Consider the following 24,334-nt stretch of genomic DNA (forward strand, 5'->3'; position numbering starts at 1 on the left):
CCTTCAGAGATGAAGACGAGCCCTGACCCCAATTTATATTTGGAAAGTTAAAGTCTCCCATTATCACTACGGTCCCCTCCTGTGCAGCCCGCTCCATCTGTTTATATAGGTGACCCTCTATTTCCTCAGAGATGTTAGGGGGTCTATAAATTACACCAAATATAATTTTCTTAACTCTCTCCTGGTTTTGAATTTCAACCCACAAAGTTTCAGCCTCCACACACTCTTCTGAGACCACTGACTAATTCACAATCACTTTTAAGTCTCTTCTCACTATTTCCCCTCCTATTCGCCCTGTCTTTCCGAAAGACTGTAAAACCTTGAATATTAACACCCCAATCATGTGATCGAGCCATGTCTCTGCTACACCAACAACATCTAACTGTTCCTCTAATACCAGAGCCTCAAGCTCACCCATTTTGCCCGTGATACTTCTGGCATTTGTGAACATCCAATTTAATTTTCCACAGTTATTTATCTGATTTAAAGTAATTTTACCGCCACTTACTACTGTTTCGTAAATTGTGGATCTCTTTATCCTCCATAAACCGCCCACCTCACCACCCACCAACATAATCTGCCCCCTCTCTGACCTGTCTACCCCTTTAGTGTCTTCCTTTTCCATCTACCCAGATCCTAGTTTAAATACTCCGCCACCCCTGCTAGGATCTTCTCCCCCAGCACAGCAGCCCCCCTTCCAATCAGTTGCAAGTAATCTGCGGAAAACAGCTTGTACCCCAATGAAAAGTCAGCCCAGTGCTCTAGGAACCCAAATCCTACACCAGGATCTGAGCCATGCATTGAACTCCCTGAGCTCCGCTGTCTTCTCTGTGTAGCGCATGGCACAGGTAGAATTACGGAGAATACTACCTTGGAGGTCCTTCCCTTAAGCTTTGAACCTAATTCTTTAAAATTATTCTTCAGGCTCCTCCACCTACCATCTATTCTGTCATTGGTACCAACATGGACCACGACAGCTGGGTCATCCCCAGCCCCTCCCAGTAATTTATCTATCCTTTCCACCACATGCCGAACCCTGGCACCAGGGAGACAGCAAATCATTTGGTTGAGGCGGTCTTGGGGACAAATTATTCTATCGGTCTTCCTGATTATAGAGTCCCTTACAACCACTAGCTGCCTTGGCTTACCTGCACTCCCATCCACCCTACTACTAGCTGGTCTGCTACCCCGGCTGTTAGGGAGAGCAGGATCCGCTAGGGCTGCCATTTCTGAAACTGATGTTCTTACATCATTGCACAATTTTGCTTGGATGTTCAGAGTCGGAATTGGCCTTCCTTTTCTTGGAACCCTGTTCTACCCCCTCTATTTCCAGTAACCCAGCTTCCCACCTGACCCTGATGGCTTTCCTCTCCACCCTCCACTTCTATCCCGCTTATTGCTTGCTCAGTGAGCAGCATACTCTTCTCAAGATTGTCGATTGCTCGCAGCCGTGCAATATCTTCCTCTGAATGTCTAACACGAGCTTCCAGTAGAAAAATATGGGCATATCTGTTGCAGCAGTATGCACCCTGGAAATCCTGCTCCAGAAGTGTATACATACAGCAGACTGTGCACTGGAGCATACCAACAATCTTGCTAGCCATAATGCAATCCAAAATGTGTAAACACAGATCTCTCTATTCTCATATAGAGGCTAACAGTGAACGTACACTGCAGCTTCTCTGACACTGTCTGCTGCAGTGACTGAGAAGAGTATCATAACATAAGACAGTGGAGAGGATTATTATGGGCAGAACTGTGGCTCAGAGGTTAGCACTTGAGCGCTGGGGACCCTTTTTCAAGTCCCCTCCAGGTCAACATCTGCAGGGAAGTTTGTATGTTCTTTCCGTGTTTGCGTGGGTTTCATCCGCATCCTCTGGCTTCCTCCCACACTCCAAAACATACTTTTAGGTTGATTAGATTGTGAGCCCCATTGGGGACAGGTACCGATTTGGAAAGCTCTGTGTAGCGCTGCGTAATCTGTGTGGGCTATATAAAGAATTAATTATTATTATTACCAGGACTGACATCTCAACAACCACGAGGACTAGAGAGAAAATTAAAACTGCCCCTGAATCTGTGCAGCAGCTGCTACAGAATGGTGTGTTAATCTCAACATGGGGTGACGAGAAGTCATCTATAAGGTAGGTGCCCGCAAGCTTTACAAGAATCTATTAGTATTCAGTTGGCTGCAATCAGACCACATGACAAATGAACAGGATGTCGATGGCCAGTGAGGAAACATAAACCACTTCACGCAATAGATCATTACTCAGTTCTGGTTTATGCATTAATGCACTGAGGTCAGTTGTGATGCTACATTTATAAATCGTTATTGATGTAAAGAGCTTTATTATGCTGCTCTGTTAACATACTGCATAGAACAGAATTTAGTACATAAATATAGCACCAAAACCAAACTCTGTAACAACAGCACCAACAATGAACTAAGATACATAAATATAGAATACAAAGAAAACTTAATACATAACAATATAGAATACAAAGAAAACTTAATACATAACAATATAGAATACAAAGAAAACTTAATACATAACAATATAGAATACAAAGAAAACTTAATACATAACAATATAGAATACAAAGAAAACTTAATACATAACAATATAGAATACAAAGAAAACTTAATACATAACAATACAGAAATACAGCAGTGACAGGGACTGACTGACAGACAGGCAGTGACAGGGACTGACTGACAGACAGGCAGTGACAGGGACTGACTGACAGACAGGCAGTGACAGGGACTGACTGACAGACAGGCAGTGACAGGGACTGACTGACAGACAGGCAGTGACAGGGACTGACTGACAGACAGGCAGTGACAGGGACTGACTGACAGACAGGCAGTGACAGGGACTGACTGACAGACAGGCAGTGACAGGGACTGACTGACAGACAGGCAGTGACAGGGACTGACTGACAGACAGGCAGTGACAGGGACTGACTGACAGACAGGCAGTGACAGGGACTGACTGACAGACAGGCAGTGACAGGGACTGACTGACAGACAGGCAGTGACAGGGACTGACTGACAGACAGGCAGTGACAGGGACTGACTGACAGACAGGCAGTGACAGGGACTGACTGACAGACAGGCAGTGACAGGGACTGACTGACTGACAGACAGGCAGTGACAGGGACTGACTGACTGACAGACAGGCAGTGACAGGGACTGACTGACTGACAGACAGGCAGTGACAGGGACTGACTGACAGACAGGCAGTGACAGGGACTGACTGACAGACAGGCAGTGACAGGGACTGACTGACAGACAGGCAGTGACAGGGACTGACTGACAGACAGGCAGTGACAGGGACTGACTGACAGACAGGCAGTGACAGGGACTGACTGACAGACAGGCAGTGACAGGGACTGACTGACAGACAGGCAGTGACAGGGACTGACTGACAGACAGGCAGTGACAGGGACTGACTGACAGACAGGCAGTGACAGGGACTGACTGACAGACAGGCAGTGACAGGGACTGACTGACAGACAGGCAGTGACAGGGACTGACTGACAGACAGGCAGTGACAGGGACTGACTGACAGACAGGCAGTGACAGGGACTGACTGACAGACAGGCAGTGACAGGGACTGACTGACAGACAGGCAGTGACAGGGACTGACTGACTGACAGGCAGTGACAGGGACAAGGACTGACTGACTGACAGACAGGCTGTGACAGTCGATGACTGGCAGTCAGTGACAGATAAAATATTTTTAGTTCTATTTTGTAATAGGTAAGAGCAGTTATTTACTATCCAGGGCAATGTCGGGAGCTACAGCTAGTAGATAATAAATTACAAATTATCAATCATTCTCAGACTGTGATCCCCCCTTCATTCACACCTGTAATGCATATCTCATCCCTCAGCATTTGTTTATATTTGGGGTATTCCTGTGTTCATCATAAGCTTTATTCTCTTTAAAATTGCTAAATTCTCTCATAAATTTCTGAGGCTTGTGTTTTTCTATAAAGATAGTGAACTTCTCAATAGATTGTTGGAGGATTTTTTTCTTTCTTCTCAAATTCAGCATCAGCCAAGAAGGTTGTGGCAATCTATGTGGCCTCCTTCAACTTAGTTGTAATTCTTCTTCCTTCATCAGTAAGCTAATGAGACGAAGCAAACTATCAGTCAACTTTTTTTCCCCAGGTTTTTAATAAATCAGGAGACTTTATGCATTTAGCTGGTAAAATGGGTATCCTGAAACCTCTAGTAACTATTTTATGTACAGCATATTTTTTCAACCCTTGAAGTTTCCACCAGTATTTTGTATAGTATTTATAGATACTTGTAAGGTATTTAAAGGCTTGTTTAATTACATATTTCCTTCTGATACTCCTTCATTGGAGTCCAGCTGTGTTTAATTAAACATACTGGACTTGATTAGGAAAGACTATGTAAGACCTCATAGCTCACAGTACATGTCAGAGCACATCAGAATCATGAGGTCTAAGGAACTGCCCATGAAGCTCAGAGACAGAAATGTGGCAAGACTCAGATCTGGCCAAAGTTACAAAAGAATTTCTGCAGCACTCAAGGTTCCTAAGAGCAGTTTGGAACAACCACAACTCTCCCTCAACCAGCCAAAGTGGGGCAGAGGTGGGAGCAGGGGGTCAAACAAGGCGAAAGCCGTTTCGTGCCGTCCGGCGCTTTCCCACCTCTGCTCCACTTTGGCCTAACCATGTCGGACTGATTTTACTCTGAAATCGAAATAAAGAAACTTCCAACGGGTGAGTGCCGCAAATGTCTCTTTCTACGGTGTTCCATGATATCTGCATCTTTCACGCTGAGCACCACTCCCACGGTCACTCATGACTACTTTTCTATACCATCTCTGAAGGCATATACACACTGCTGGTCTATAGGGAGTTTCGGTAGTGCCCCTGTCGCATTCACTACTTCGTCCTTTGTCTCCCTCAACCAGGCCTTCCAGCCAAACTAAGCAATCGCTGAAGAAGCGCCTTGGTGAGAGAGGTAAAGAATAACCCCAAGATAACTGTGGCTGAGCTCCAGAGATGCTGTAAGGAGGAAGTTCCACAAAGTCAACTATCACTGCAGACCTCCACCAGTAAGGGCTTTATGACAGAGTGTCCTGACGGAAGCCTCTCCTCAGTGCAAGACATATGAAAGCTGCATACAGTGTACAAAAAAACACATGAAGGACTCCCAGACTGTTTGTAGAGGTCTCCACACTACAAAATCTTACCCCGGACTGGCTGTTACAATGGCGAGTGCTAATGATGGCACCAGCTTCCTCAATCATCTTTAGGATGGTTCCTCCATGCACATTGCCTGCAATGTTGGCGTCATCTGGACGCATGATCCTGGAAGAAGGAAAGGCAGACAATATGTTAATATAGCAGAAGGTCACTGTGAACTGTGTGTAGTGTTAGTACAAGTTGTAGCCAGGCAGGGGCACCAGATGTCTGGCAAATAAAGTTCTACAAGGATGTAAAGTTCAATTTTCAGTAAAAGAGCCTGATTACACTTTTGGGCAAGTTTACACAGATACTTTTGACACAGATTATGCGGATGTGGATTTTGAAAACCTGACAAGAGAATGGGGGTTCCATGTACCCCTATTTATACAAAGCGTCACTCTACTCATGAGCCTGCTGGAAAGAGTAGAGGGCAGCACATTATTGCTGCTTCACTACGATCCGGGCTCAGGACACCCCTTCTTGTGAATGGTGCAAGTCTCCACAGTCAGCCCCCAATCTGAGGCTTATGCGCCATACGGAGTACTCTTCACTAGAAAAGACTGCTGAAGTGGAAAGTCATTAGAAAGACCAGACTGGGTATTGTGTAATGCTTCGTGTGCCCTTTCCTGGCGCTGCAGTGGAACTGGCTAGCTTTTCCTGGCTTTTTGTGCTTTCTGGGAATGTTGGGAATCAACCCAACTTTCCCAGAAAGCAGGAAAAGCCAGGAAAAGCTAGCCAGTTTATTTACTCATCTAACAAAAAGGAATTGTGCAAGGCAGACAACTATAAAATAACTACTACCCCCAGCATCCTTAAACAACCTGTTGATCAATAACCTGTAGTCTCACCATGCTATGACCCCCCTGCCAGATATAAAAGTACAGTGAATAAGAGAAGGAAGCACAAGAAGATGTGCACACTACCTTGTAAGGACATCTTCCATGTAGACAGGAAGCTAGAGCGGTGGTGAGACATCCAGGGCCGGGGATGAATGATGTCCCCTGCTCGTGGTGAATATGCATGGAGATGTGACGTCAGCCTGATGTCACAGAGCCCTAACCACATGTGCAGACATATGAATGGTGCAACGCGCAAACTACAGGGCAGCCAATCACATCGCATCCAGTGTTGCCATGGAAACCTAGTAGCTAAATTATCAGAGCAGCAGATGGAAACTGCTTCCTGTATTTTTTTTGTGTAAGAATAGAAATAGCATCAGCACTACTAATTATTATACTACTCTGCATCGTGTAGACCTTCCCCATAATTATACATGTTAACACAATTACTCCTAGAAAATGCCTTATTTATATACTGCATCCTCTACTTATAGATTGATACTATTTCCTCTATTGATATAATGTATACTGTATCTGTATATATAGAAAATATCTTAGAGTATGTTACATTAACACTGGACTTTGTCCAAAACAATGACTGAAATGCCTTGCACCACAATTATTAAAGGAAATCTACCTTTAAAATCAAGTTTGATAAACCAGGGGCACTAACTCACAGATCCTGACACTCTGACTGTGATAATATTCTTATATTTGTTATCCATGGCCATGAGTCAGAAGTAGGAGTTAGGGGGAGTTACTAGAGCCCCCAAACTGCTGCAGCTTCATAGGAACAGTGTACAGACAGAGGGGGAAGTACAGATGGAACAGGGATAAGGGTGAGACAGTGTAACAGCCGGTGAAACCAGAGCATAGAGGCCAGAGTCATTAGAATAGTTTTGAAAGTTGATTTTAGAAGGAAGGAGGCCATGGACAAATATAAAAAGTTTACCACAGTCAAAGTGCCTGAAACTATGAGTAAGTGTCCCTTGATTATCATGCTGGATTTTTATTGGTAGATTATCCTTTAAAAGCAATTCCCAACTGGCCATACACATACCTACAGCTCTGCTATGCCTTAGGGTGGATTCCCATTGTTTTTGTTTTTTTTTTACATCAGCGATTTCTCACTGAAGCCATTTTGGCTTAAGGACACATACAGATTGGTTTTCCCTGGCTTCAATGATTTTTCCCTGATGCTTTACTGAGCCCTTCTTTTCAATTGTTTTTTTCACATTTGAAGATTATTATTATTATTTGAAGATAATTATCTGGTTAATAGAGTTAAAAAAAAATGTACCGTATTTTCCGGACTATAAGGCGCACTTAAAAGCCTTGGTCCCCGCTACCGGAGACCGGAGACAGCAGATCTCCAGCGGGAACTACAGACCACGCGGCACGAACAACTTCTGCCGCGTGGTCTGCAGTTCCCGCTGGAGATCTGCTGTCTCCGGTAGCGGGGACCTATGTAAGTATGGTCCGCTGCCCTCCTCCACCTCCCCCTCACCTTCCCCGCTCACCTTCCCCGCGTTCCCAGTCGCGTCTCGGCGTCGCGTCCCGTCGGGTCTCGTCGGGTCTCCGCTCCGCCCCCGGACCTCCGCCACGCCCCCGGACCCCGCGCCTTATAGTCCGATGCGCCTTATATATGGAATTATTACATATATAAGGCGCATCGGCCTATAGGGCAAAAAATACGGTATATGGCCAGTTGAAAATGCCCCTTCAAGCATTTTACAGTTTAATCATTTTTCCGTTCAAAACAACAAAAGCTTGTGTCCTCAAACATGGAGGAATGGCATTCCAGATTACAGTCCAAGTGCCAAAAATTATGCAAATGCACCAACAACTATGGCACAGTTTTTGGCATAAACTAGTGCAGCTATACAATGCATCAGAACTGACACTCCCTCTGCAGCTTCGAAAATTGCACATGACTATTTTTTTCATAGGTAAATGATTACACATAAAAGATGGAATTCTAGAAAGGACATTCATACCCTACATGAGGGGTCTAGTAGTTTCATGGGGTAAAATCTGGCTTCAGTTTCCCTTTAACTGCTTAAGGGTGTAGGGCAATATATCTCGTCCTAATTAGCAGGATGTTGAGCTGTTTATCCCCTTAACAGTTCTCTCTGTCATTCCCCCAGCCCCTCGCAAAGTGATCTTAGGGTGCCGGGGTGTTGTCATGGAAGCCAGAGGTCGACATTTTTGTCTGCCATAAACAGTCCAGTCCATTTTTAGTTATGGGGTTCACCGCCAGGAATAACCGTTTTCATATTTTGATTGATCTGACATTTTGGGATGGCAATACCCAATATGTTTATGATTTTTACCGTCTATTTAGTTTTATATCAGTTCTAGGGAAAGGGGGTTGATTAGAATTTTTTTTTTTTTTTTATCATTTTTTTTCCGATTTTTTTAATGGTTTGATCATTCCTAACATATACTGCAATACTAGTGTATTGCAGTATATGGTGTTTTTACACAGCATTCATTACATTGTGCCAGAATTTGCAGATGCCATACAGCCTTTGTAAGACCAGAGGCAGTCATGGCAACTAATTACCCTATGTGCCTCTTCGTACAGTACTAACTTTAAAGGGAACCTGTCACCAGGAGACGCATTTTTAGCACTCCCCCAGTCCCCACAGAGCATAGTACATACACTGCCAAAGTGTTTTTGTATAAAAAATAGGTTTTACAGAAAAAAAAAGATATGTTATATTGTACCTTAGCTGTGTGACTAGGCACTCGTCCACTGGGAGTGGCTGGAGAGGAGCAGTTTCCCCCCCACCCTTGGGAAACAGCTCCTCCATGTCACCTTTTCAAATATATAAAAACACTCATTACTTGGCTTAGTGACGCCCCCTGCTCCTCTACAGCCAATCCCAAGTGTGGGGAGTTATTCATATATTTGAAACATCAGGGATCCCTAAATCTACATCGGGGTTGCCCCATGGAGAAACCTACATATTCAGCCTCTCCCTTCATTTCTTGTACTTCCACCTGCCAGGATGTGGACAAGACCTCTATTCCCTGGTTCCCAGCACCAAGACCGCAGACCAGCCCAAGGTGGCACTCAGCCAGACGCTCAGGTACCTAGGGCCCAGGCTGTCCCCAAGCCAGGAAAAGGACTAGGCCCCGGTAAGGGATGCTGCAAAACATCTTACTGCAAAAAAAAAAAAAAAAAAAAAAGCCCATTTTGGATAAAGAATAAAAAAAGTAATGTCTTTCAGAATTTGAACAGGGAAGGCCATTTTAGGCCGTGTCCTTCATCTTAATCATTTTAGTGGTTTATTGTAAAACATTATTAAAAAGTCTTAGATATACAAGTAATAGATTAATAGGGATAGCTTAATAAATCTGTTACACTTGGCCTCATAATAGCAGTTAGGCAATACTTGGAAGTCCTGACTTCTTTCATACCCTACCTGAGGGTGCTAGTAGTTGAATGGGGGAAAATCTGGTGACAGAATCCCTTTAAGGTACACAAGATACAACAAAAATTGCTTTATATAAAACATCTACAAGAAACAAAAGCATATTCACACATTACATCATATTTTGACAATAAAATAGCATTGCCAATGTGTGAAAAATTTAAATAGTAAGATGTCGCTATAAATTCTATCAAATAAAATATAGTGAATCAGTTAATCCATATAAAATCCTTAACAATATATGATCATACATTACTTTTTCAGACAGACCATAAAAGCAGTAAGATCCTGAAACAATGACTGTGCGCTTAGATGTTCCTGTGCAGCACTGTACAAGGCGGACTGGCTGCTGCTTTACTGTATACTGCTGGTATAGTATATAACATACAATCAGCACATTTGTTACTTAAAGGGAACCTGTCACCTGGAGACCGATTTTTAGCACTCCCCCAGTCCCCACAGAGCATAGTACATACACTGCCAAAGTGTTTTTGTATTAAAAATTGGTTTTACAGAAAAAAAGATATGTTATATTGTACCTTTTATTAGCATCTGCTGTGTGACTAGGCAGTTGCCAAATGGGAGGGGCTGGAAAGGAGCAGTTGCCCCCACCCTTGGGAAACAGCTTCTCCATGTGACCTTTTCAAATATATGAAAACACCCATCACTTGGCTTAGCGAGGCCCCCTGCTCCTCTATAGCCAATCCCGAGTGTGGGGAGTTATTCATATATTTGAAAAGGTCACATGTTTCACAAGGGTGGGGGGAACTGCTCCTTTCCAGCCCCTCCCAATTGGCAACTGCCTAGTCACACAGCAGATGCTAATGAAAGGTACAATATAACATATCTTTTTTTCTGTAAAACCTTTTTTTTATACAAAAACACTTTGGCAGTGTATGTACTATGCTCTGTGGGGACTGGGGGAGAGCTAAAAATGGGTCTCCTGGTGACAGGTTCCCTTTAAATATAAACCCCTTAAAGGGCACCTACCACCCCGATTCTACCTATAAAGGTAGAAGGGGTGGTAGGTGGATGGATGGGACGTGAGGATAGCCCTTTTTTGGGCTAATCCTCACGTCCCGGGTGTCTTTTAGAAAACTTTATTGTAGCTATATGCTAATTTTTTTATGCGGCTACTGGGGCGTGGAGTAGCCGGACATCGCGGCTACTCCACGCCCCAGTAGCCACGTTACTCCGCCTACCAGATAATCTTCAAGCTGCGCGGCCTCGTCCGAGTCCCCCGTCTACTGCGCATGGGTATAAGCCAACCCAAGAATAAGTCGAGGCGCCTAATTTTACAAAAACTGGGAAAACCTATTAATTCGAGTATAAGCCGATGGTGGGAAATGCATTGGTTACAGCCTCCCAGTATATAGCCAGCAAGCCTAAATTAGTATACAGCCAGACCCCTGCAGTATACAGCCAGCCAGCCCCCTCGTTAATAGGCAGCCAGACAGCCCCCTTTAATAGCCAGCCCTCAGTTTGCCCACTACATAAAAAAAAATAGACTTAAATACTCACCTCCCGGCGCCCCGATCCTCGGCGCAGCTCCTTTTCTGTCTTCTCCGTGATGCTCCCGTCATGCGGCTCCTCTTCTTTCTTCTATCTGCTGTAACAGCCGGCAGAGTGCAATCATGCACGCTGCCAGCCAGCACACACTATGACGTCATCAGCAGCGACACTGCCGCATCATAGTGTACGCCGGCTGGCAGATTGCATGAGCGTGGCTCTGACAGCTGTTATAGCAGACAGAAGAAAGAAGAGGAGCCGCGGTGACGGGAGCATCGCGGAGAAGAGGAGCCGCGGCAAGCATCGGGGGCGCCGGAAGGTTAGCATGTAGGTTTATTGTTTTATTGACTTATGATTAAGCCGATTTGAGGTTTTTCAGCACATTTTTTGTGCTTAAAAACTCGGCTTATACAGAGTATATATAGTACCTTTTAAAGTCAAATGTTCTAAATTGCTTAATGTTCACATTAAGCAAATAATTGATATGGTTTGTGTAATGAAAAGTTATATAATTTTCCAATATATTTTCTGTATCAATTCCTCTTTCTAGATCTCTGCTTGCTGACATTCAACAGGAAACTGCATTGTTTAATTCCTGTAGATAAAAACCGGTCCATGGTCATGTGATGTCATACAGGTGCACGTCTTACGAGTACCACAAAGAGTGATCAGAGCTGTGTGATATAATGAGCCGTGCACCTGTGTGACATCACATGACTATTGGCAGTTTTTTATATCCACTGGCAGTAAAAAAATAAAGCTTCCTGTTGAATGACCGACAGATCTAGAAATCAATGCAGTAATTGAAACAGAAAATAAATTGGAAAGCTGAATAACTTTTCATTGCACAAAAAATACTAAATTTTGGTTGAAAGCGGACAGCCCACTTGACTCTTCCAGGAGGGGGTGATATATAATAAATTCTATTCAATTCTGGGTTTTAAAATATGTCAAATTCAGCATATATATATATAGTCATTACAAAATTCACCTTCTTTGAATTCTTTTACTAAAGAAAAAAAAATTAATGAATGTCATTTGTAGCTGGTGACAGGTTTCAATAGCCTCCAATCGGAAAACATGGCACACACTTTCTGTATTCTTATTTCTCTTTTTTTTATTTTTAACAAAATTTTCACATGATATAGCCTTCACCATAAACAACAAATCGGTGAGAATTTTTTCAAAATAAACAGATCAAAATTACGACGTTTTGGTCATCCTGACCTTTGTCAAGTTAGATCTTACTGCAAGTGTTGTAGTAGGAGGTTTTAGTGAGGCTGTGTTGCTAGCATGGACACAGTCCACAGACACAATCCACACTAGCAACACAGCCTCACCAAAACCTCCTACTACACAACTTGCAGTCAGATCTAACTTGACAAAGGTCGGGATCACCGAAACGTTAAAAATAAAAAAAAAATTAAAAAAAGAGAAATAAGAATACAGAAAGTGTGTGCCATGTTTCCGATTGGATACAGATTGGATTGAGAATCCCACATTGAGCACCACCATTAGAAGTAGAGGAGACACAGGCTCCAGTTGCCCCCCACAGGACTCACCACCCACTGCTGGCAGGGAGCTAGTAATGTAAAATAAACTCTTATTAACTACTGAAAAGATTCAGAATTATGACAAAGGCATTTTTAAAATCAACATAGCATAGGCTACTTGAACCTGTCACCAGCTAAAGATCACTTTCCTGGTGACAGGTTTGCTTTAGATAGTAACGTCTGCATACACAATAAAGAACTGTACACATGCTAGCAGCTATGTAAGGCTTAGGAACAGGATGTTAAGTGTGCTTTAAGAGTTACTGAATAATTTTGATCAGTCTTATGATATTGTCAGTCACAAACAGTTTTTCACAAGACTTGTTGAACTGCTTTAAATACATTTAATTTTCAATCTTACATTAGATGAAATACTATGGGCGCATTTATTAGTGCTTCTACGGCAGTTTTTTGTGTAGAACCACTGAGATAATTAAATTTTGTTGTGACTACGCCACCTCCACGCCATGTGGAAGTGGGGGAGCGCTCCCTCTGGAAGAGTGGGATGGCACCAGTTGTTCCTGCCCATCCCTGCATATTTTTTTTATGCTCAACTACGCCGACTCTGTATAAACAAGAGATCCAGCGCAACGACGTTCATAATCCGACACCTATCCTATCTCATCCCCATGTTGTTACTTACACTGGCAAATTGTGGCATCCAGAAAATGAATGCTATGCCATAGTAGCTGGGATGTTAACATTATGCTAACATATACATAGAACTCATGCAGATATTATAATGCTACATCCTTTGCATATAATTCTGCATGCATTGTAACTATATTCAGTTTATTTGCATATTGGTAAATATTGGTGGCATCGACCGACAGAGAAAAACACTGTTCATTTCTTACAGTTTAAGGCTGGATTCACACAACCATTGCCCTCCGCGCCGTGGCACGGTGGGCACACGGCAGCGCGCGGGGAAAAGATAGGGATACATGGCACACGGCGCTGTATACCGTGAAAACATAGGACATGTCATATCTTTTCACGGGGTAGGAAGCGGTACGGTGCCACATGTGTGCTGCACCGTACCGCTCCCGTAGGGCGCCGTACGCCCATTGCCGTCTAAGGGGCACGTATATCGCCGTATATACGCCCTCCATGTGGCAATGTGAATGTAGCCTAACACATATACCCGAACACTATGCCCTAATCACTATAATATGCACACAGAATGACTATGCTGGTGGCATTGCCAGTGGTTATGTATAAATGATCACTCTCCATTTAACTCTATGGAAGCTCAGAGCATATAGTCCGGCTATTGTCGTCGCTCCCCTAGAACTGAATTTAGTGGTTACAAATGCACAGAATATTCTCTATTCATCCCAGCTATGGATGGGAAGGGGTCAGCGGACCTCTGTTTCTGTTCGGATCCCAGGATTTATCATCTACTTAGGACATGTTCTGTGGATATGTAATAATTAGTATATAATAATTCCTTTATCTGCGCACAGATTAAGCAGCGCTGCACAGAGCTTGTCAGATCAGTCCCTGTTCCCAATGGGCTCACAAGCTAATCATCCTACCAGTATGTTTTGGAGAGTAGGAGGAAACAACCCAAAAAACATGGAGAGAACATACAAACTTTGCAGATGTTGACTTGGATGGGACTTAAACCCAGGACCCGAGCTCTGCAAGGCTGTAGTGCTAACCACTAAGCCACCATGCTGCCCTGTGGAAAAAACCCTTTAAGAGGTATCTGTATCTAAATGAATGAAGGCCCTTTCACAAGGCTGCACATTAATCTAAGTATTATGACTGTTTGCAGATAAAATCTCAGCATAAACTGGTTTTATCCATTTGCATGCACTAGACACCCCATTCCAGTCAATGGGTCAGAGCACATCTTGAGTTTTTTAAACACATCCATTGCTATAGAAAACATAGACTACATTCATCAGACACGAATAAAAACGAAAGAAACTCTTCCAATGTCTGCAGCCCTCCTGTAAAACCAGCCTAAGATGCATGTGCTGCGCGGTTTACTCCATAGATTCTCATCTGAGCCAGAGCAGCCCTCTCTAACTTCCATCAATGAAAGTTTTTTCAGACAATGCTCCAAAAGTCAAAAACTTAGTAATAACCATATTTCTTTGACTTTTATCATACATTTTATTCCAGACTCGGGTGTATGTATATATCACAGTATAGCCCTTACACCATAATAATATGACATTTCCAGCAACCAAGTAGTCAAAATCATTCCATCTAAAAATGTATAAGATCTCTGCTCCCAGTCAATGAATTGAAATATTTTATTACCTTTTAAACACAATCTGTACCTGAATCCACTCATCGCGTAGCTTGTGGCTGCCAGGCGATGCCGCGAGATGTAGTCTTACTAGTGCAGTACGCTACGTATTTTCACACACATACATTATAGACATTACAGACAGTACCTTATCTCTTTACCATTCAGGAAAAGTAAATGAACTCCCACCCTGGCAATGCCCAGTAGTCCTAGGACCCGCATCATACTGAACGCTCTGGTGTTCGTGCACAACTGGGCATCCTAAGCCCTGGTGACTATGATACACACAGAATTCTATTAGCAAACATCATGAATGTACAAACACTTAGGCATTTCTCACTCAGGGATTAGTAACTGTGCAGGAGGAATTTTATTTTACCTGGAGTGGAATAGAAGTCCTTCCAGGAAGCGTCTAATACCTGGGAGCCTCATTCCCAATAGTAAGGTGGGTCCTGGGGAACCGTCAAGTAGTCAAGGAATTTAGGAGAATCCTATAAGCTAAATGAGATGAAATTGGTTTTGAAGTCCAGAAATATTACCTTTGCACCAATGCAGGCTGGATATTAAGCAAGGAGCTGAGTAATATTTAACTTACTATAAGATTGCATAATTATCCACACTAGAATGTATGGGAAATGGAACTCTCCACCTTCCCTACAATGTATGGGAATTCTAAGCAACCTATGGCAAACTAAGTTTACAATACAAAGCGTCGAAAGCATCTAAGTTACCTATGATCATGTCAGATTACACTAAAATGCATGGGAAATCTACCTATAGCCTAAACTACAATTAGAGATGAGTGAATCAATTCATCGATTTGGTATGAATCATGTATTTTCCAGGCACTGAATTGAATATGAAGCTTTTGATTTGTTTTGGATGAAGCTTTGATAATGGCGCTTGTAATTGATTCTGAGGCAGAGATTAAAATGTCTCAAATTTACAATGTGATATTTTGATACCCAATTGCCCCCAGTGGTATAATGTAGCAAGTGGCATCACAAATAGGATATTTACTTCTGGCTTCATTTAACCTTATTGCCTATCCCTGCTGTCTGAAAGGGGTTAAGTGCTGCTCCAGTGATGACAAATAAAGGCTACTTTATTCTAGAGCTATCATACAACTCAGTATCACAGCCCTGGACTTATGGGTCAGCTAGGCTGGCTTTTCTCCTTTGGAGCCTGTTTGGCTCTGCTGCATCAGCAGTTCAGCAATTTGTGTGTTGTAGAGATATGCTTTATTTCATGGGGGAGACACAACTGAACTCTGTAAACTGAATTCAGGGCTGCAGACCAGGTCCTTATGTAACCTTGGTCAGTACCTACAGCAAGGGACTTTTTTATTTTATTGTGGAATATTAATGTTTATTTTTAAATATTTATTAATATGTAATGTGTGTTTTAACTTTATATGTCCCCCATTAATTTTTTAATTCTAAATTTCACCTGTAACTGGGGCATCTGTAAGAGCCTCCAGTTAAAGGAGGAAACAACCCCCTGTAGGGGAAAGTGTTGGATTAGAGCTGTACTGGGACTGATCAGTCCCAGCAGCTCTGATTAACCCCTACAGACCCGGTGTTCACTGCGTCAGTTCCAGCTTTTCTCCTCTGGGGAGTGGAGAAGGAAGAAGAAGTAATAAACTGCTTCTCCAGGTCCTTCTCCTGCAATTCGCACAGGAGCAGAAGAAAACTGCAGTAATGGCAAAGGACGTTGCTGCAGACTCGAGACCCGCAACGACTTTCTTCTGTGAGGGGTAGAAAACAAGTTGGTATAGTATTGTATAGCACTAGATTTTGTGTCTCTCCCAATATCACAGGCAGCTGAAGGTATGTCCAGGACTTCAACTATGTGTCCTCCATCATTGTGCCCATGCTGTGCTGTGTGTGGCAGAGGCTGATGCCATCTGAGATGTGTATATTTTACAGGTGATTAGGTATGTGTCTGAGACAATGTGCCGGATATGGTTATTAAATGACAACTGTAAATTAAGCTTGCAATAGGAAGAGTTTGTTCATTTTGTGGGTACCCGATGGAGTGGAGCATAGCATTCTACTTGTCAGCGGGGGGTAGCCCCATGCCCCATACTGTAAGAGTCCAGGAAGACACATCCAAATTATCAGAATTGTTTCCCCATATGATTTTTTTGCTTTTTCCCCAAGCATGTATATCAATTAAACCTTATACAGAAAGAAATGTTCCTCGAAATGACACCACAGCTCCCTTATAACCACTACAATAAACTTGTCTCATTAACTGATCCATAGAGACTATGGCAAAGGATCTAGTGTACTGCACTGCTCCCATGATAACAACTAATATGCGGATATGTATTCTATTACTGGGAGGATCACAGCATCATCTCCCTGTAGTATTCAAAGGCAATGAAAGGCTTATCACACACTTTTATAATCTTCCAGCCATAGTACATGGAAGTACCCTGCCTGAATCATTGCATTATTTGCAAACCTATAGAATTTAGGGAAGTGACAGACTGTATAAATGTCTGTTCACTCTTCTATTGAAATGTGGGGATTTGAAACTCTTCTATTGAAACAGGTTTTTAAATTAATCTACTGTATGATGGATCTGGTTTACTATGGCACTCACTGTACCTTCACATGAACGTATGCCCGGCCATACGTTCACCGTGATGGAGAGGAGGAGTGGAGACCCCTCCCCTCTCCATAGCGATGCACGGTGCCGTAACACAGGGAAAGATAGGACATGTCCTATCTTTTCCCCGTGTACGGAGAGGTATGGTGCTGCACATGTGCAGTACCTTACCGCTCCGTGCGCCCATTGCCGGCCTATGGGGGGACGTATGTACGGCCACAAGGTCGTGTGAATATCTATAGAGCAACACTATTTGGCAGTAGAGAATTTCTTCCCCTGCAGAATTATAGGTATAAATGAGCGGAGTGCACAGAATGGTGAATATGTACATCTGGTTTGTGCCTGAAGAATTTGCAGCTATACTTTTATGCAGCTTTGTATGAATCTCACCCTTTATGCTATGGCTTCACTGGCAGTGACATTGAGGTTAATCCGCCACAATTATGCCATATGCATTTTTAATATGGATGACCTTTCCATAGGATAGGTGATAAATATTGGCAGTGTACTGTATGTTTCTAAGGAAGTCAATTGAAGGTGGCATCAACTGCAAATTTAATGAATGGTATCATCAGGTCACATCTATTAAAGGAAATCTACCATCAAAATCAAGCATGATAGACCAGGGACACTCATAGATCCAGGCACTGTGACTGTGGTGATCTTCTTATATTTGTTATCCATGGACTCCTTCCTTCAAAAAAATCAACTTTTAAAAATATGCTAAAGAGTCTGAAGGGCTCCTGGGGTGTTATCAGAGACGCTTTGTGCCACAGCTTCACAGGCTGTTAGACTGTCTCACCCTCCCCCTGCTCCTACGCAGCACTGCCCCCCTCCCTTATGTAATCTCACTACAGCACAGGAAGTTTCAGCACTAGGAAGTGCTTCTTTCCCACTGTAACAGCCTGTGAATCTGCAGTAGCCCCAGTAGCCTTTCAGGTTCATAAGCACAATTTAAGTTGATAATAAAAGTTTATTTTAGAAGGAAGGAGGCCATAGATAACAAATATCAGAAGAAAGTGTCCTTGGTTTATGATTTTAGTGATAGATCTACGTTAACAAAGGATCCACTGGAATTGTGACTATTGAGTTCTTGTCTGGAAATGGATTATTCATACAGGTATACCAACAATGCTTAAATATGTAATCTGTTATTTGTGTTGATATTAAACATACAGCTATGTACAACGCCAACATCAGGGCAGCACAGGTTATGTGACCTTCAAGGGCCCCTAAATGTTAATTTTTTAACTATCTCCGCCTGCTCAAGCCCCTAGAAACTGGAGAAACCTGGCAAGTAGCCCAGAAGACTATAAAGCAGGGTACATACATTGCTAATGGAAGTCTGGTTATATATCACAGTTTGGCTTCCACTGTGAGAGAGAATCATTATGTAAGCTGTCTGTGTATTATGTGGATGCCCTGCATACAGTGGCAGTCATGGCTAGCAATGTGTGTATCGGATTCTGCATACATGCTGTACCTGACCTAACATGAGCCCAGACATTCCCTGCATTATCTTACACTACTTACGACTCTTCTGAGCCTGGTTACAGCTGAGCCCCCTCTCCCCGTCACGTGAACAATTCATACCCCTCCCTCTCTGTCATGTGCTACGGAGGCCTCGCTGCTCCCAAATATTTCCTACAATCCCTCCTGCCTGATCATGTAAAAGAGTAGAGCCAGCATTTCCAGTTCATGTATAATATACGCCTCAGTGAAAACTTTCTCCATGGAGTTATTTACAATGGTTATTTTATTCATATGGAAAATATGGATTATCAAATGTTGGGGATTATCATAAGGTCAAATAAAATATTATAAAAATTATAACCAATCACTACATTTTTGTATACTGAGGGTGATAAGAGCCAGAAGTACCACCCTTTTTTTTTTAAAGGGAACCTGTCCCCAGATTTTCCCCCTGCTAAACTACTAGACCCATCAGGTAGGGTATAAAAAATTCTTTCAACAGTCCCATCTTTTATGTGAAATCTCTTTTGCCTGAGATAAGGAATTCTAAAAATTTCCTACCGTACTTGAGCGGGCTGGTAATTTCATGGAGTAAAAATATAGCTCATCACGTAATATGGGACATCATTATCTCATCAAAGCTCCATTGGGCACCTGTAGGGTTGACATCAGGCTGGTGTTTTTACTGGCCTCATAAGAGCCTTGTGTGTGCAACTTCCAGATTAATGGGTAACCAGTAATTAAAGGGGTATTTCCACCAAGACAAGATTCTTAAATATACTCAGGGTAACAAAATAACACATTCTCTGATCCAATGTAATTGACAAAAATACAGCATTTCACAGATATAAGTGCAACCTGTCTCTATCTGTCCTGGTGTATACAAATTCGGTTGCCCTGGGATCCGACCAAAAATCTTCCAATTATGGGCATGACAGATTGTTTTCATGAATAGCGCTCCTGTCTGCTTCTCCTCTCTGCTTCCAGCCCCTCTCCCTCCAATACAAGACAAGCTCATTCGCTTGGCAGCATGCAGAGACCTACTCTTCAAGCTACAGAAGATAAGATCTTTATCCACGGGGCATGCACTCTGTGTGTGTTATAGCTGAGATGTAGCAGAGCTGAAATGTGTCATTGTGTGTTATATGCATCTCATGGATCCTCTCTCTGATCTGTCTCATTTCTCTTTATCTCTGTTTCGGATACTAGAATGTCCAGAAGATAAATAAAAGTGTAGATAAACCCTGTACCCTGATAATCTAAGCACGTTTTTGGCACACAGCATGTCACAGCACTAGATGGACCATAAAGTGTTACAGAGCCCCCTCCCACATTGGAATTTTACACTGACCATCACTGAGTTTTAGGAGCTGGGTTATAGTGAGTTTGTGTGAGCTAACCCACAGCAATTTCTCTTTGTATGTCCCAAAATACAGCTTTAACTGTATGGAGAAGTACAATACTGGTTAACAGTCTTGTAAATGTTACTATTCATTGAAAGTAAGCAGAGGACTTAAAAAAAGTCGAGGAACTAAAAGACAAAATATTTTAAAAAGGCATTCTTGTCAAACCCACTGTATTTACCATAAATGACTTAGCCCTTATGCACACAAGCATATGGGGGCCCGTGACGATTTGTGGCTTTATCACGGTTTATGGCCCCCGGGCACAATGTGGTGAGCATGCAGTGTCTCACTGCACCATGACAGTCGGCCAACATGCAAAATATAGGACATGTGTTTCACTGCAAATGCAAATACATCTGGGTTGAGACGCGCCCCCATTGTGCTAGCTCTGCGCTTGTAATGGCAGCGCTAGTGGTAGGAGTGATTGTACCCTTAAAGAGGTGGTCCAGCTCCAGTACTCACACCCATGAGGAGAAAACCTGTGAAGCCCATGAGCAGCCATCCCAATATTCATCCTCTGCCTACATGATGGTCACAGAGGTGGGATCTACATTAGACATAACATAGGAATACGTCCTAACTGTATACGTTCACTGTACATTTTATATACAATGGGGTAATAATTGCTGGGGGGAATTCGCTGGTGGTTAACTTGCTGCTATGTTCTACAGAATTGTGGATTGAATTTAGAAAAAGAAAACTGTTATTCTAATAATAATTCTTTTATTTATATAACGCACACAGATTATGCAGCGCTGCACAGAACTTGTGAAATCGGTTCCTCTCCCCAATGGGGCTCACAATCTAATCAACCTACCAGTATGTTTTGGAGTGTATGTTCATTGGGAGAACATACAAACTCTTTGCAGATGTTGACCTGGATGGGACTTGAACCCAGGACCTAAGCACTGCAAGGCTGTAGTGCTTACCACTGAGCCGCTGTGCTGCAGCTAAACACTGCAATGCAAACTTACCTGCTGTGACAGTATTAATTCTGTAACCTGTCAAGCACTGCTTCAGGGTATGACCAACCTTCGCAATGACCAGCAGTGATTCTTGCAGTTTCCAGAGAAACTCAATTCTGAATTTCTCTAATAGAAATTCACTATCGTTTCTGTCTCCTATTTCTACACTCTTAAAAGGAGGCTAAAAATATTGATAACCTGATGATATTGATGAAAAAGTTGCTCATCTCATTATTTCAGATATCTTGGGTGACCCATAATGCCCTGCAGCAAAGGCCATATGGCACAAAGACACTACAGACGGTTTTTTGTTTAAGCTCAAGAGTGCAAAAGTAGTTCTGCATATGCAAAGGTTAAGAGGGCAGTAATTGATTGCTGTAGGGTAAAAACTCCAGGTCAAGTTATTTGTCTTGCAAATTTCTTATACAGCATGAAAAAACTGGAAGTTCCTGCACTGCGGGCCAGTCATCGGGGAGATTGTGTGGCTAACCCACAGCAATTTCTCCATGTCTGTCCCGAAACACAACTTAAAGGAAATCTACCATCTACACACACTATAATCCAGACAATTACTAAAAGACTACAGCTTTTAAAATTATGCTAATGAGTTACAAGGGCTTTGGGGGGTTGCAGGAGCACTTACCCCTCCTACTGTGTACTAAAACTTCTCTTACTGCAGTGAGATTACATCAAGCAGAAGGAATAGTGAAGTGCTGAGGTAGAAGAGGGGGAGACAGTGTAACAGCCTGTGAAGTTCAGTATGGAGGGGCTCGTGTAATGCCCCCTGAGCCCTTCTGGTTTATAAATATTATGAAAGTTGATTTTAGAAGGAAGAAGGCCACAGATAACAAATATAAGACCGCTGGACTCCACAATTTCCGTAGACCCCTGGGCGATCAGCACTGACACCCTCATCAGCACAGCACCACCTGGTGGAGGGAGCTCACACTGACACCCTCATCAGCACAGCACCACCTGGTGGAGGGAGCTCACACTGACACCATCATCAGCACAGCACCACCTGGTGGAGGGAGCACACACTGATATAAGCACAGCACCACCTGGTGGAGGGAGCTCACACTGACACCATCATCAGCACAGCACCACCTGGTGGAGGGAGCTCACACTGACACCATCATCAGCACAGCACCACCTGGTGGAGGGAGCTCACACTGATATAAGCACAGCACCACCTGGTGGAGGGAGCTCACACTGACACCATCATCAGCACGGCACCACCTGGTGGAGGGAGCTCACACTGACACCATCATCAGCACAGCACCACCTGGTGGAGGGAGCTCACACTGACACCATCATCAGCACAGCACCACCTGGTGGAGGGAGCTCACACTGACACCATCATCAGCACAGCACCACCTGGTGGAGGGAGCTCACACTGACACCATCATCAGCACAGCACCACCTGGTGGAGGGAGCTCACACTGACACCATCATCAGCACGGCACCACCTGGTGGAGGGAGCTCACACTGACACCATCATCAGCACAGCACCACCTGGTGGAGGGAGCTCACACTGACACCATCATCAGCACAGCACCACCTGGTGGAGGGAGCTCACACTGACACCATCATCAGCACAGCACCACCTGGTGGAGGGAGCTCACACTGACACCATCATCAGCACAGCACCACCTGGTGGAGGGAGCTCACACTGACACCATCATCAGCACAGCACCACCTGGTGGAGGGAGCTCACACCGACACCATCAGCACAGCACCACCTGGTGGAGGGAGCTCACACCGACACCATCATCAGCACAGCACCACTTGGTGGAGGGAGCTCACACTGACACCATCATCAGCACAGCACCACCTGGTGGAGGGAGCTCACACCATCATCAGCACAGCACCACCTGGTGGAGGGAGCACACACTGACATCAGCACAGCACCACCTGGTGGAGGGAGCACACACTGACATCAGCACAGCACCACCTGGTGGAGGGAGCACACACTGACACCATCATCAGCACAGCACCACCTGGTGGAGGGAGCTCACACCGACACCATCAGCACAGCACCACCTAGTGGAGGGAGCACACACTGACACCATCATCAACACAGCACCACCTGGTGGAGGGAGCTCACACTGACACCATCATCAGCACAGCACCACCTGGTGGAGGGAGCTCACACTGACACCATCATCAGCACAGCACCACCTGGTGGAGGGAGCTCACACTGACACCATCATCAGCACAGCACCACCTGGTGGAGGGAGCACACACTGACACCATTATCAGCACAGCACCACCTGGTGGAGGGAGCTCACACTGACACCATCATCAACACAGCACCACCTGGTGCAAGGAGCACACACTGACACTATCATCAGCACAGCACCACCTGGTGGAGGGAGCTCACACTGACACCATCATCAGCACAGCACCAGCTGGCGGAGGGAGCTCACACTGACAACATCATCAGCACAGCACCACCTGGTGCAAGGAGCACACACTGACACTATCATCAGCACAGCACCACCTGGTGGAGGGAGCTCACACTGACATCAGCACGGCACCACCTGGTGGAGGGAGCACACACTGACATCAGCACAGCACCACCTGGTGGAGGGAGCACACACTGACATCAGCACGGCACCACCTGGTGGAGGGAGAACACTGACATCAGCACGGCACCACCTGGTGGAGGGAGCACACACTGACATCAGCACAGCACCACCTGGTGGAGGGAGCACACACTGACACCATCATCAGCACAGCACCACCTGGTGGAGGGAGCACACACTGACATCAGCACAGCACCACCTGGTGGAGGGAGCACACACTGACATCAGCACAGCACCACCTGGTGGAGGGAGCACACACTGACATCAGCACAGCACCACCTGGTGGAGGGAGCTCACACTGACACCATCAGCACAGCACCACCTAGTGGAGGGAGCACACACTGACACCATCATCAACACAGCACCACCTGGTGGAGGGAGCTCACACTGACACCATCATCAGCACAGCACCACCTGGTGTAGGGAGCTCACACTGACACCATCATCAGC

The 24,334-nt window shown here is 44.2% G+C and overlaps 1 protein-coding gene across 8 annotated transcripts in view; it reads right to left on the reverse strand.

Moving 5' to 3' along the window:
- The window catches only part of ACOT7 (acyl-CoA thioesterase 7), a 145,425-nt gene that overhangs the window by 114,018 nt on the left and 7,073 nt on the right, over nt 1-24,334 (reverse strand). For 2 of the 8 annotated variants that reach the window (XM_072156244.1, XM_072156243.1), the window contains exons 1-2: nt 14,985-15,076; nt 5,238-5,355 (exon numbers count right to left, since the gene is read on the reverse strand). In XM_072156244.1, coding sequence (XP_072012345.1) covers nt 5,238-5,355; nt 14,985-15,061 — 195 coding nt within the window. In that variant the 5' untranslated portion in view covers nt 15,062-15,076. Of the gene's footprint in view, nt 1-5,237; nt 5,356-6,155; nt 6,279-14,984; nt 15,077-15,215; nt 15,335-18,976; nt 19,053-24,334 lie in introns of those variants that run through there. The other 6 variants (XM_072156245.1, XM_072156247.1, XM_072156246.1 and 3 more) reach the window with 6 other exon arrangements.

Source organism: Engystomops pustulosus, chromosome 6 (genome assembly GCF_040894005.1).
Source record: "Engystomops pustulosus chromosome 6, aEngPut4.maternal, whole genome shotgun sequence".
Taxonomy (NCBI): Eukaryota; Metazoa; Chordata; class Amphibia; order Anura; family Leptodactylidae; genus Engystomops; species Engystomops pustulosus.